Genomic DNA, 14008 nt, shown 5'->3' with positions numbered 1-14008 from the left:
TGCTCTACTACTAGAAGGCTCTCATTCCCCAAAATTTGACAAGTCCTTTCCTTCCCGCCTCACCCAAGCCCCCGTCCAAGTTTCACCCCCCAGTTTCATGTGTAGTTGCTAATAAAAAATACGTTTCTGTTAATTACTGTTTCCATCATGTTCTTTTAGAGGAGAGTCTGTCTGAAGGAGGGGAAGGGGGTTGGTAATTGGACAGGACAGTCACCTTTACCAGGGTACAGAGGCGGGGGCAGGTTCAGCAGCAGGGCACACACACATTGCAGTCACTAGTTACCCTGGTCAGTCTGGGAGGTGGTTTTAGTGTTCTGTGGTGGGTGGGGGGTGCTCTGTGACTTTGTGGCGGGGGAGGGCAGTTACTGATCTTATGCAGCGGTCCTTATCCTGGATCACAGAGCCACGCAGCAGGGGATCTGTAACCGTCCTCCCCCTGCCACAAAGTCACATAGCCCCCCCACACACAGAGTCCCGAACAGGAGGGGTGGCAGGCTCCGTTGAAACAACCAGTCCACCACTGCGGCGCCTGTCATTCCTGGAGTTTAGAAGCGTCATTTGCATCACTACACTACACACGCTCCCCACCACAGTCTGCGTCCCAGGTTCAACACTTTCCCACGAAAACAGTAATAAAGAAAACGGTGTTCATTAACAAAATTCAAGTGATTTTATTTTTAAATGTGGGTTGTAAGGGGGGGAACGGGGTATGTAACTGGAGAGGATACTGAACATTTAGTGGGTAAAGAAATGGGGGCAGGTTCAGCTTCTCTGTACACAAACTGAAAAGTCACAGGTTACCCTGCTCACTCAGGAACCTAGCTTTCAAAGCCTCCCGGATGCACAGCGCGTCCCGCTGGGCTCTTCTAATCGCCCGGCTGTCTGGCTGGGCGTAATCAGCAGCCAGGCTATTTGCCTCAACCTCCCACCCCGCCATAAAGGTCTCCCCCTTGCTCTCACAGAGATTGTGGAGCACACAGCAAGCTGCAATAACAATGGGGATATTGGTTTCGCTGAGATCACAGCGAGTCAGTAAGCTTCTCCATCTCCCCTTGAGACGGCCAAAAGCACACTCCACCACCATTCTGCACTTGCTCAGCCGGTAGTTGAAGAGTTCTTTTTCAGTGTCCAGGGCGCCAGTATAGGGCTTCATGAGCCAGGGCATTAGCGGGTAGGCTGGGTCCCCGAGGATGACTATAGGCATCTCCACATCCCCAAGAGTTATTTTGTGGTCCGGGAAGTAAATACCTTCCTGCAGCCGTCTAAACAGACCTGAGTTCCTGAAAACACGAGCGTCATGAACCTTGCCCGGCCATCCGACGTTGATGTTTGTAAAACGTCCCCTGTGGTCCACCAGTGCTTGCAGCACCATTGAAAAGTAGCCCTTTCGGTTGATGTACTGGCTGGCCTGGTGGTCCGGTCCCAGGATAGGGATGTGAGTTCCATCTATAGCCCCACCGCAGTTTGGGAATCCCATCTCGGCGAAGCCATCTATGATGACCTGCGCGTTTCCCAGGGTCACTACCTTTTAGAGCAGTACCTCAACGATTGCCTTGGCTACCTGCATCACAACAACCCCCACGGTAGATTTGCCCACGCCAAAGTGGTTCGCGACTGACCGGTAGCTGTCTGGCGTTGCAAGCTTCCAGAGGGCTATGGCTACTCGCTTCTGGACAGTCAGGGCTGCTCGCATCCGGGTGTCATTGCGCTTCAGGGCAGGGGACAGCAACTCACAAAGTTCCATGAAAGTCCCCTTCCGCATGCAAAAGTTTCGCAGCCACTGTGATTCATCCCAGACCTGCAGCACTATGCGGTCCCACCAGTCCTTGCTTGTTTCCCGGGCCCAGAATCGCCGTTCCACAACATCAACATGACCCATTGCCACCATGATGTCCTCGGCGCTGGGTCCCGTGCTTTCTGACAGGTCTGTGCTACTCTCAGACTTCAGGTCCTCACCGCGGTGCCGTAGCCTCCTCGCCTGATTTCTCTGCATCTGCCTCTGGGAAAGGTGGATGATAAGCTGCGAGGTGTTGACAACGGCCACAACTGCAGCGATGGTCGCAGCGGGCTCCATGCTCGCAGTGCTGTGGCGTCCGCGCTGTCACTGACCAGAAAAGTGCGCGAACTGATTTCCCGCCGGCGCTTTCAGGGAGGGAGGGCGGTAGTGACGGACGGATGACGACAGTTACCCAAAAGCACCCTCGACACATTTTTTTACCCAGAAGGCATTGGCGGCTCGACCCAGAATTCCAATGGGCAGCGGGGACTGCGGGAACTGTGGGATAGCTGCCCACAGTGCACCGCTTCCTATGTCGACGCTTTCCCCGTTAGTGTGGACTCACAAAGTCGAATTACTGTCCTTAGTGTGGACACACACGTTCGACTTTGCAATATCGATTCCACATATTCGATTTAAGTAAAATCGAACTACTCTCGTAGTGTAGACATACCCTAAGAGATATGCTCTTGTTCAACCACAAGTCATTGGGCTCAATTTAGGAATTATTCTTCTGTGGTCTATGTTATGCAGGTGGTCGGACTAGATGATTATCATGGTCCCTTCAGACCTTTAAACCTAATAAATTATTTTGTTCAAACAGTGATTAAACACAGTCTCAGCCCCCAAAATGCATGAGTCAGAAAGAGCCTAGTTCAGTTCTCAGAGCCCAGGTTGAGTTTGTGGCACTAGCAGTTAAAACATTTTTTTAAATCTCTAAATTGAAAAAAATTGACATAAGTCATTGAGAGAGAGAAACATGGAAATTCATGATGTCCTTTGAGCAAAGTCAATTTTCAGGAAAGAACTGCACTATAGGAAATTAAGTAACTTTGATGTTTTTAAATTTGACATTTACTATATGTAGTCATATCTCAACACTTTACTGAGCTACATAATATGGAAATTGTCTGATGTGGTATAATCTAAACTAATGTGTCAACAGAAAAGTGATTAAGAAAATAAATCTACAAAAGTGTCAGAAAAATATCTAGGAGATACATGTATGTGTGTGCGCGCGCATGTGTTTAAATAATTTGTGAACACAGACATCCCTGGCATTTCTCTGCATCAAATAAATTATATAATAACTTTCTTGATAGTAGAGTAAGTACAGTATTAAAACAAATGACTGAACTACATGGTATTGGACTTCATGTCTGCCAATTCCGTTTACACTGAAAGGAAATAATACAATACAGTATTACTACATTGTGTTATTTTTATCTTTTATATTCATTATATACTGACTAATGTGGAAAGAAACAAACAAATGAACACATTCAAAACAAAGCTGGGCAAATATTATGAAAACATTTGTGCAAATATTAAATAAATGAATTTCCTTTGCCTATGTTCTTGACCCTTTTGTGTTTGGTTTCTGTGAACAACCTAGTTTACCGGCAGGAATGTTCACAGAAACACCAAATTCTAAGGGATCACAATATAATATTCATGGAAAGTAAATTTTGGACTTGTAAATGCAAAGTATTTACCATGGAAACTAGAGTCTACAGAATGATGATCAAATCAGAGAGCAGAAATATATGACCTATGTTTTGAATAAAAACTAACCACCAGAAATTAAATTTCAAATATTCATAACAAGTTGCTTGTGAACAATCTACAGACAAAGATTTACATGGCAAATAATTTCAAATAGTGATTAAATTCTGCTCGTGGACTATTTGAAAACAGAAATAAAGACTAAATTCATCAAATAAATTATTTGCCACAAAACACAGAAATAGCTACTGAAAATGTAACGGGCATCTCCTAGTGAAGGATGTCTGTCACTTTGTATCAAAGTATAGAATTATTATCCTGGGATTTTTTTTTTTACTTTGTTTTAATTTTTAATTTTGTTAAGGTAAAACATAAAATTAATATTTTAGCACTTTTTCCTCCCCTAAAGCGTTAATCTCAAAATCACTTTTAACAAAAACTACTCTGTTCTCTTTTATCCTTCACTATTTTTTCCTCTCCCTTCCCCAGCACTTATCCACATGGAACTCAATTTCAAGAAAAGAAAGAATTTTAAGCATGGCTTCATTTTAATCTATGATGCTGTAAGTACTGGACAGTGACAGGGTTTGTGTACCCCATATGTACCCAGTACTGTCAGCTATTGGTTAGCTATGAGCAATGTATACACTATCCACGGGGCGTGGACGAGGTGAAGGAGGGAGGGCTAGATTTGCCTCCTTAGGTAAAAGCCTTACCTATTGGGTAACAAGTTAGCTAGCTATCTATATTAGCATGCTCTGAACTGCTACAAAGCAGTGCTGATTGCACATAGGAAAGAAACTCTTTACCCCTACTCAGTCAGAGGCGTAGCGAGCGCCCTCCGTACCCTCCAACCGGAGGGGGCCCCGCAAGGAAGGGGGCCCCTAAAAGTGGCAAAATAAATACCGCATTCCAGTTTCTGCATTGTAAGGGGCCCCGCCCGGACATATGTTCGGAGGGGGCCACCGTTCGGAGGGGACCACGTTCTTTGTTGCTACGGCCCTGTACCCAGTACACAACTGGATTTAGGCATACACTTAGCATACTGAGCAACAAGATTCCTTTATTCATCAATAAACTAACATACTACTACACGTTAATGGACTCTCTTAATTGATTACTATGGTATATGATTCTATCACTACACGTTAAAATAGAAACAAAATGGAAAGTTTAAAGTACATCTCCGCTTAAATTATATATAAAAATGCATCATGCTGGCATTGTCCCATTATGCAGAGACAGTCCTGTGCATTATCATTCATGAAAACTGAGTTCATGAGTCACCTTATGCCCCCCAGATAAGTAGAGATCAAGCCTGTTGTGGCAATAATACACTTGGTGTCAGGATGGAGCATGTCAAAGGGAGGCATTGATAGTAGCCTAGAAGGGTCAAAGTTGTGATAGTGGCAGTAATGGTTGTAATAGCTTCTTTAAACCCATTAAGGGAAGACCAGAAACTTGTGCGATGAGGGAGAGGGAGGTGCCACTAGCAAAAACAGAGTTAACAGAAGAATATCCTACTGCTTTCTCTAATACTATTTTCAAATTAAGAAATAAAAAGAAATGTGAAATGGATTCTATTAACTCATGTACAGTATGTTCGATCTTGTGCTGTCAACACAACTAGGTGTGAATTAATGCTACACTGGTCTAACATTGCTGTGATTATAAAATGCTAATTTAAAAATATTTATATTGCTAATTAAGGAATAAGGTCAGAAGTTCTGAGCTGCGACTGTTATCAACACAATTCACTGTTCTGAATTTTACAAGTTCTCAGCAGTGAATTGTGCTGATTGCAGACACAGCTCAGAATTCTTATTAACCAATTACATCACCCAATTTCTAATGCCCATTTTATAATATATTCTATCATACTGACTTGTGCAACTATAACTACACTGCCATGCCAACATTAACACCATAAAGTAGGACCATAAAACTGATGATGCATAAGCATAAAAAAGTTCACATAACACAATACACACTAGAAATTAAAATAAGAATACGGGTAATAAAAACTATGATGAGGCCTTCATTATTCTGCGAACAAAAACAAAGGTGGGTTAGTTGCAAAGTAAAAAAAAACAGACGGAGGAACCAATGTATGGAGAAAGATAAAAAAAATCCCCAAAAGGGGAAGGTATGAGAATATGAATTGCATATATGTGTGTGTTTACACACATGAGTGTGCATGTACAAAAGCTAGGACATAAAAGAATCAGATTGCATGCAAGAGAAGTAGAAAAGTCTTGGGATAGAAAGCACACCAGTGGATCAAATAGAAAGAAGCAAGGCTCTAAAATCAATGCACTAAAACCATGAATTAGGGAGAAGGCAGCTAAGAAGAGAAAGCGACCAAGAGAAAAATTAAGAATATGAAAATATAAAACCACTAAGAGCATCTGTAAGCAGTGTGACCTTTAAATTATGTAATTTTCACTTTTCATTCTTTATAGATTGTATTATGCAAGGCACTCCTGTAAGTATTTTTGCTGTAACTTGTTTTTAATACTTGGGATATGCTCACATGATTTTTCAGCTAATAACTAATTTTGAGACATTTCTTCTCTGAGAAATAACATCTCATAATTTGGTAACAATTAATGTACTGCTGTCTAGGCATGGTAATGCTGCTACATTATGAGAAGCTTTATTAAAGACATGCATACAGTCCTGTAAATGTAAGGCTTGATTTTTCCCTCCTACAACAGCATGCTTTGATAACTATCAAGGTAAATCACAAAGAGTCAAATCCAGCATCTTTTCAGCCAGACATGTAAGGCCCAGAATGAAGTGGAATTTCTTCATTACTGCTACATGAGGACAGACAACCTGTGCAGAGAGACTCTGCAGCCCTTGCACACCATAACTGCCTGCCAGCTACTATAAACTGGAGAAAAGGTGCTGCTGTGCAAAATAGAGGCGTGTGAAATGTAGAACGCTCTAATGTGTCATGCTCTAACTATCCTGTGCAGACTGTGCTGACGCAAACTAAAAGGTACCTAGTTCACATTGAGGTAGTCACATTTCAGACAGGACTACTTAACAAGCATTGGATACCTTTTAGTTCATGCCAGCAGGATCTACACAAGGCAGTTAGAGCATGACACATTAGAATATTCTACAATTCACATCCTTCTAGTCCACACTGCAGCGCCGTTTAGACAAGCCCTGCGCCTTTCCCTGCATGTTTCCCTGAGTATGCAGCTTTTTTGCTTGGGTTGTGCACTCCATTTGAAGATTTGCCCTATAATTTGCAAGTCAGTAGCCAATTCCCTCAGACCAGCATGTTAAAAAGACAACACCTAAATCCTTAGTTTAATTTTTTAGAATTACAATGCAATGTTCTGTAATCAGATGTTATTTCAGGACTATAAACTGGTTCATAAACTAAATATGTATTCTTCAAAATCTGAGCATACTTTTAGCTTTCTTTTTCGGACATTAATTTGTAATATATTTCATATAGGTTATTATCTCAAAGATCTCCAGTCTATAACCTCTTTGCACACAAGTTTACTTTTTATTTTAATGAAAATTCATAAGCAGATTTATTATAAAGGGACAGTAGATTTATATTGATTTTACAAACTACTTACAGCATGTACATAATGACTCCTATGCTCCAAATGTCACACTGTTGGCTATAGTCATGGGCACTGATAACTTCTGGGGCTATCAACCAAGCAGAAAAAATAATATTAATAATAGAAAAAATTACTTTTAAATGCTTAAACACAAACATGAAGAATGTGCTGATGTGGTATAATTTATTCCCCTATGAAAAAAAGAACCAACAGCAGATGTTTAAATGAATAATGTACAGGCCTTAACAATTCATGTTGATGTGTCCTCACTTTTATCATTTAGCTGCTAACAGGATTGTGACATTGTGACATTAACTTGTGACTAAATGTGGTATTGTTTTTCAAGTCGTAAATTGTTAAAACATTATTTATAAAATACTGATTTAAAGCACTGCATGATACCACATTAAACATGTTTCCTTTCTGAAAAATAAGTGTAATATATAAGAATATTCACATTTTCTTCATATGGCATAAGGGCTTTTGGTAGCACATATTGTCTAACATATATTCTGTACAGTGTACAAAAAATTTTAAAATTAACAATCCTGAAAATAAAAATGTTTTTGAATACTTAAATGGCTTTATATCTTTATTTCCATGTGTACTAGATTACAAAATGCATACACTGTAATCTATTCCCTAATCATTTTTATGTTGATATAGCCGTATGTTTAAAAAAAATGCTGCTTTGGAGCCAAATTGGTGGTGGTTTATCTACTACATCATGGGACTGAAGGTCATGAGTTCATTGCAAGACTTGAGGTCCTCATTCCCAGAATCAATGAAGATGACATGTTTTGGCCCCGAACAGAAAGCGAAAGCTAAATGCTTCATGCATCAGTACCCCAACCTATGCAGCACTGGAGCAAATTGACACTAGCTGCCTTAGTAGGTGTTCTCCCACCATCTCAACAAAGTCTGATTAACTATCTCAACCTCAATAACATTTTAATATACTATTTAACATTCTGTTGTCATTTAAAGTCTCTTTTTTTCAAAGCATTTGCCTCTTGCTTTGAAGATATCAAGCTACAGAATGTACTTTAAAATACTGTCATAATATCACAACTTGTACACAAAATGTTTAAAGGAGTATTTCCATTGTCAGTATTTGCCAAATTTATCAAAAGCTATAAATCAAAATATCATCTCATCCTTAAGATATTAGCTAATCTATTATATTTTAAGAATATTTTAATACTAGCATTAATCTATTCTATTAAAAGCAGGGAAAAGATGGCTACATTGCAAAGTGCAAGAGCTGGAGAATTCATACAGTTTCATGTCTCCAAGAGAATAAAACATAGAGGGGCAGATTCTTCGCTGGTGTAACTCCAATAAAGGCAATGAAATAACATCACCAGAGGATGTGGCCCAAAGCATTTTTAAGTGCCTAGCTTGTACTTGTTACACACACTGAATAGGAAGAACAGCTATTTCTAGATTAGCTATAAAGGTTAGCTACTGATCACAAAGTAATTTCATCCTACACAGAACCCTCCTTTTAAAAACTATTTTGAGATACCATTTTTTTATAGATTGAAATGCCTGTGGGGCTAAATTTTTTATCCTTCATTATCTTTCCCAGAAGGAGATCTGTTTTTACTTTGTTAAACAATCCACGGTCAGCTAATCAGTCTGTGAAACTCTGCCTAAATGTATTGAGGCAAAGAGCTCAGTAGGATTTGAAACAGAATTAGATATTGGATGATGAGGACATCCACAATATACAAGATTAAAAAATGTTTAGATGGTCATAAGACATCTACTAACTGATTTGGGAGGAGGAAGGGAGTTTTAACAAATTTGACCTATGGGCAGGTTACTCCATAATTACCAACTTCAATATTTCTTTCAACTTCTTCCGAAGCATCAGATACCAGTCACTGTCAGAGATAGAACCACTCATAAGGTAGTTCCTATGTGAAGCAATATTAGGCCACGTCTACATTAAAAAGGTAAGTCAAACCAGTTATATCACTCAGGGGTGTGAGAAATGTATACATTGATCAACATAGTTATGTTGATCCTAAGTCCCAGTGTAGACAGCGCTAAGTTGACAGAGAATTCTTCCGTTGACCTAGCTAGCGCCTCTTGGGGAGACAGATTAACTACAGCAACAGGAGAACCCTTCTCGACACCGTAGTGAGTGTTGATGTGCTGCTGTAGCAGTTGAAGTGTAGACATAGCCTCAGTGTTTAATCCTCTTTTTCCCTTTGCAAAGTTTAGGAAGACTAGGGTCTCCATGTCCTCCCATTTTATCTGAGGGAGGTTTGGGGTGGTGGTGATGTATGTGAAATTTTAGAAGCACAAGCTTCCTGTTTCTAGTTAGGACCTTTAATTCGTAACAAGTAGTGAGTATGCCGAAGGCCCGAGTAAGGGTTGGGATTCTGCTTTTTGGGGGGTGGGGGATGAGTCGATGCCTCTTTGCCTTAGATCCACAGTGTGAGCTCTCTCTGCAAGACCTCAGACCTTTCTAGCCTGCTCTCCAGCTGACTGGAGAGAGGAAGGACATCTGAACAAACATCAATCATGTAATCTGTTAGTATCCAACAGCTATGTTACCCTTGTTACACTGGGAGCAAAAATTCAACAAAATGCATTTCTAGTCTGTGGAATCCAATGCTACAGGAGAAGCCAAGAACTTAATAGGATTAAAAAAAAGTGAATTAAACATTTATATGGATACTGTGAACATCCACATTACACAAGATAGGATACGAAGTTTATAAGGAATATAAAGCCTCATGCTTCAGGACACAAAGTTGGTCACTATAACTGCCAAGGGTTAGAAAGAAACTTCTCCACTATTATTATTATTATCCATTATAGTTACTTGCACCTCCCTCTGAATCATATGGTACGGACTACTGTCAGAGACAGGATATCAGACTAGACCGGGGTGGGCAAACTTTTTGCCCTGAGGGCCACATCGGGGTTCCAAAACTGTATGGAGGGCCGGGTAGGGAAGGCTGTGCTTCCCCAAACAGCCTGGCCCCCGCCCCCTATCTGCCCCCTCCCACTTTCCACCCCCGACTTCCCCCCTCAGAGCCCCCGACCCATCCAACCCCCACTTCTCCTTGTCCCCTGACTGCCCGACCCCTATCCACACCCCTGTCCCGACAGGGCCCCCAGAACTCCCACGCCAATCCAACTGCCCCCTGCTCCCTGTCCCCTGACTGCCCCCCAGGACTCCCTGCCCCTTATGCAACCCCCCGCTCTCCATCCCCTTACCATGCCGCTTAGAGCACCAGGACCAGCAGTCGCGCCGGCCGGAGCCAACCATGCCACCGCGCTGCCTCGCAGCCCTGCCGCCCAGACCACTGGCAGCACGGCGAGCTGAGGAAGCGGGGGTGGGGGGACAGCAGGGGAGGGGCCAGGGGGAAGCTCAAGGGCCGGGCAAGACGGTCCTGCAGGCTGGAAGTGGCCCGCGGGCTGTAGTTTGCCTACCTCTGGACTAGACAGATCATTGGCCTGATCTGGTATGCTGATTCCTATAAGGGAGGGGGAAGCTCCTGACAAAAGGAGCTTAGAAATAGGCACCTCTCCATGGCTATTTGTGAGCAAGAAAGAACACGGAGAGTTATAATTGCATTTCTTCATGTGATAAGAACAAACAAACATTCATAAAGTGCTGAACTTACCCATGTAGGTAGGAGTCCCACATGTAGACTGAAACATGCTTTCGCTACCACCTGCTTTCTGTACAGCTAAACCAAAATCAGTCACCTACAGGAAACAACACAGTAGTGAAACTATCCATACTGACATGAAGCTGAAGTTCTTCTGTCCAGCTGAGAGTTCATTGTTTGTAGCAAAACGGCTGTAGTCAGAGATAATGGAGTTTGACTGGACCTCTCAAATCATCCCACTCAATCTCCTACCTCAAGCAGGAAGGACTCTACCCCATTCCTTTCATACATGTCTGTTACTTTGTATCAAACACTGCTAATGTTTGTTCCATAACTACCTTGCTAGGCAACCTGTTCCACTATCTAAGATATTTAAAAGGTTTTTCCTGATATTCAAGATAACTTAGACCCAGAGGTCATCAAAAAGGAATACACCAAGGACAATGGACAAATTCCTGTTAATCATTTTGCTTTCCTTGTTGATAGGGCAGGCTGGGAGGCTAACCTAAAATCTACTATAGATAGTAGAGGCAATAATCAGATACAGTCCATGGTGCGGGTAAGCAGGGAGAGGGCCAGAAGTCAGAAAGGAAAGTCAAGTGAACAAAACCAAAACTTCTGGAAAATCAGAGAGCTGTTTATTAAGAGCCACACAGAGTTTGGACTGCTGCAGAAAACAACTCCTTACTTTAGCAGTGACTAGAGCATGCTCCCATGTGGGCCCACTCCTCGCAATGATTGCATGTTCCTTGCACAGCAGTAGGAAAGTTGAAAGGGAAGAGGCAGCAGCAGGGGAGAGGGGCTGTTGAAAGCACACTTCAGCTGCCTGAACCAGAGAAAAGAGGGTGAAGACTCTTCTGCAGCTCTTCAGAAACAGTTGCTTGGCTAGTCAGCAGCTTGGGTCCACTGCACTCTGCTTTGCTTGACGCATTCTGCACTATACTCAATGTGTTTGTGCTTGCTTATTAAGTCACTGGTGGCTCCCTTAACCTCACAGGCTGGCTCTTTAACAAAAAATGGCAGGGGGTAGAAAAATAACAATTATTACAGGCAGTTCTGTGAGCAATGTTCTGTTGGTCTGATCCAGACCTCAGAGTGGGATCCCAGCATCTCCGTTGAACCAAGAAATGAAGACAGAAGCTGGGAAAATTGGTCTGAAAAACCCCCCAAACACCTTTTTATTTATTTAGTTAGTTAGTTATTGTTTAAAAACCAAATTAGAGGTTTATTCTATATGAAACTGGTGAGTGTGAGTAGGTTAAAAAAAGAGAAGCTATTAACCACACTTTAGAAAGTCTCTCTAATATAAAGTGAACTAACACAGAGACTCTTCACTATTGTTTATTTTAGGGAGTAGCTGCATTATATTTTGTGGTTCCGAAGTACACCTGAGGTTACATTTATATCTGCTAACCGCTTTGGACTCTCATGGAAATGAGAGGTTTATCTCATGAGATGTTTGCAGTGAGCAACATTTTAATTTAAAAAAGCATTTCCTTTTATTTCTTTAAACTTAGCTGTTTGCTCTTTTTCATTCCGAGTGTTTAATACTGGGAATCATTTTCCCAACTTCACATTAAATATTGAAAGGGTAACATTGTATTCTGTCCCTTTGCCTCCTTACACACAATATTTCCGAGCTATACAAATGACATAAATGGGGGACAAACCCTCTGCAATTGTTTGCTGTGGGGAGAGGGTGCAAGAAGTCCCTTCTGTCACAGCACAGCCATAATGTGACATCCCTGAGAACAGGGAAGGTTGCTTTGAGTACTGGGGCCATGCTGCATACCCCAGAGAAGGTGTGCTGGGCTGTGCGAGGCTCTTGTCACCTCTGCACATCAGGATGCGACAGCACAGCAAAGAAGGCACACTACAGCTTTTTTTTAAAAAAAAATGTTATAAAAAGTGCAGCAATTTCTGTTTTTCGTATATCATCTCTAGCACCTTTGTGGGCATCCATCTAATACAGTAAAATCACAAATGGAAAATTTGTTACTTGATTTCTTTTCTGTGCGTGACCTCTCTCCCAGTCAGAGAGATGTGGACTGTGCATCTTTTCCTGGAAATAGTGGGGGCAGTTCAGACTTGTCCAGTGGACTTTGGGAACTGGCTATATCCTTCATCCCTGAGATAAGTGTGATGATTTGAAGATCTGTCTGTACCACTTCTGAATTGTTGATAATTTTATGAAATTATATCATGAAATTACTGTGTCATGGAAAGCCTACATGGATGTGGATCCATCAGGAATTAGCAGGCTGCGTCATGTCTCTCCCAGGCCAAAGACAATGGGGAGTGATCAGCACTCAACTATCATCTATTCAAAGTAAAACATCTTGGGCTAATGGCTTTATTGTACCTGGGAGAAGACACTTCCTCCATTTGTCTGAAGGGAGGGGGCTTTGAGAGCAGGGGAAAAAACAGAAGGCAGAACAAAAGAAGCAGGTAACCCCAGAAGTTGTCTATAAAGGGACTCGTAAAGAAGGGGAAGTGGGAGAGAGTCATCTTGCACCCGAGTAAGATAAGGGAGGCTGTTGCAAGGCCAGGGTAGGCAATGGGGTGAAAGACCCTGTCTGCCAGAACACAGATGATCCCCAAGGGAAGGGTAAGCTAGTGAGGGACATTGTGTTTATAGTGTTTTATTGTTTTGTGTGATCTGTACTCTCCTGTGCTTACCATGATTAAATATAAAGAGCATAAAGTTGACAGACTGAACAGAGTGTGTGTGTGGTATCACAACTACGGTGTGACCCTGAGAGTTAAACTGTAAACCAGAAGCTTCGCACCTGTTGGATGGAGTTCTGAGCGAGGGGCATGTTTAAGTATTGGGTAGCCTGAAGGGTCAGTGCTCTGCCCAGAGAGGCTAGGCAGGTGGAGAATGGGTTCCAACACTCCAAAGGAAGGATGCCAGATACAAGGTCTGTACCCTGAGAGCATGCGTAAGGACCCCTAAACCGGGGCAGTGGCTGAACTCCATTCAGGCTTCAAAACTATAAAACACCCCTGGGAATCCAGAGCATAAAAGCTTGGACTCCCCTCACAGCAGTGGGTGGCACTTGCTAGGATCTGTGAAAACAAGCACTTCCAAGGTGTACTGAAATGTTTAATTTCTACTAGTTAATAGATGTAAAACTCCTGACAGTAACCCCCCTATACAACTGTGATAGTTATACACAGGGACCCAAGGAGAGGCCATCACAAAAATAACCCAGTGGGATAGGTCAGTATCAGAAAGGAAATCATCTGGTAAATTGTTTTCCATTCTGGATCCTCAC

The 14008-nt window shown here is 42.1% G+C and overlaps 1 protein-coding gene across 1 annotated transcript in view; it reads right to left on the bottom strand.

The window, feature by feature from the left end:
* STK33 (serine/threonine kinase 33) overlaps positions 1-14008 on the bottom strand; it is a 45154-nt gene that overhangs the window by 15781 nt on the left and 15365 nt on the right. Inside the window, exons 7-8 of the mRNA XM_065404115.1 lie at positions 10743-10827; positions 7108-7183 (exon numbers count right to left, since the gene is read on the bottom strand). Coding sequence (XP_065260187.1) covers positions 7108-7183; positions 10743-10827 — 161 coding nt within the window. The remainder of the gene's footprint in view (positions 1-7107; positions 7184-10742; positions 10828-14008) is intronic.

This window comes from Emys orbicularis, chromosome 4 (assembly GCF_028017835.1).
Source record: "Emys orbicularis isolate rEmyOrb1 chromosome 4, rEmyOrb1.hap1, whole genome shotgun sequence".
Lineage (NCBI taxonomy): Eukaryota > Metazoa > Chordata > Testudines > Emydidae > Emys > Emys orbicularis.
The sequence above is the reverse complement of the archived record's forward strand: the minus strand, read 5'-3'. Positions and strand labels throughout refer to the sequence as shown.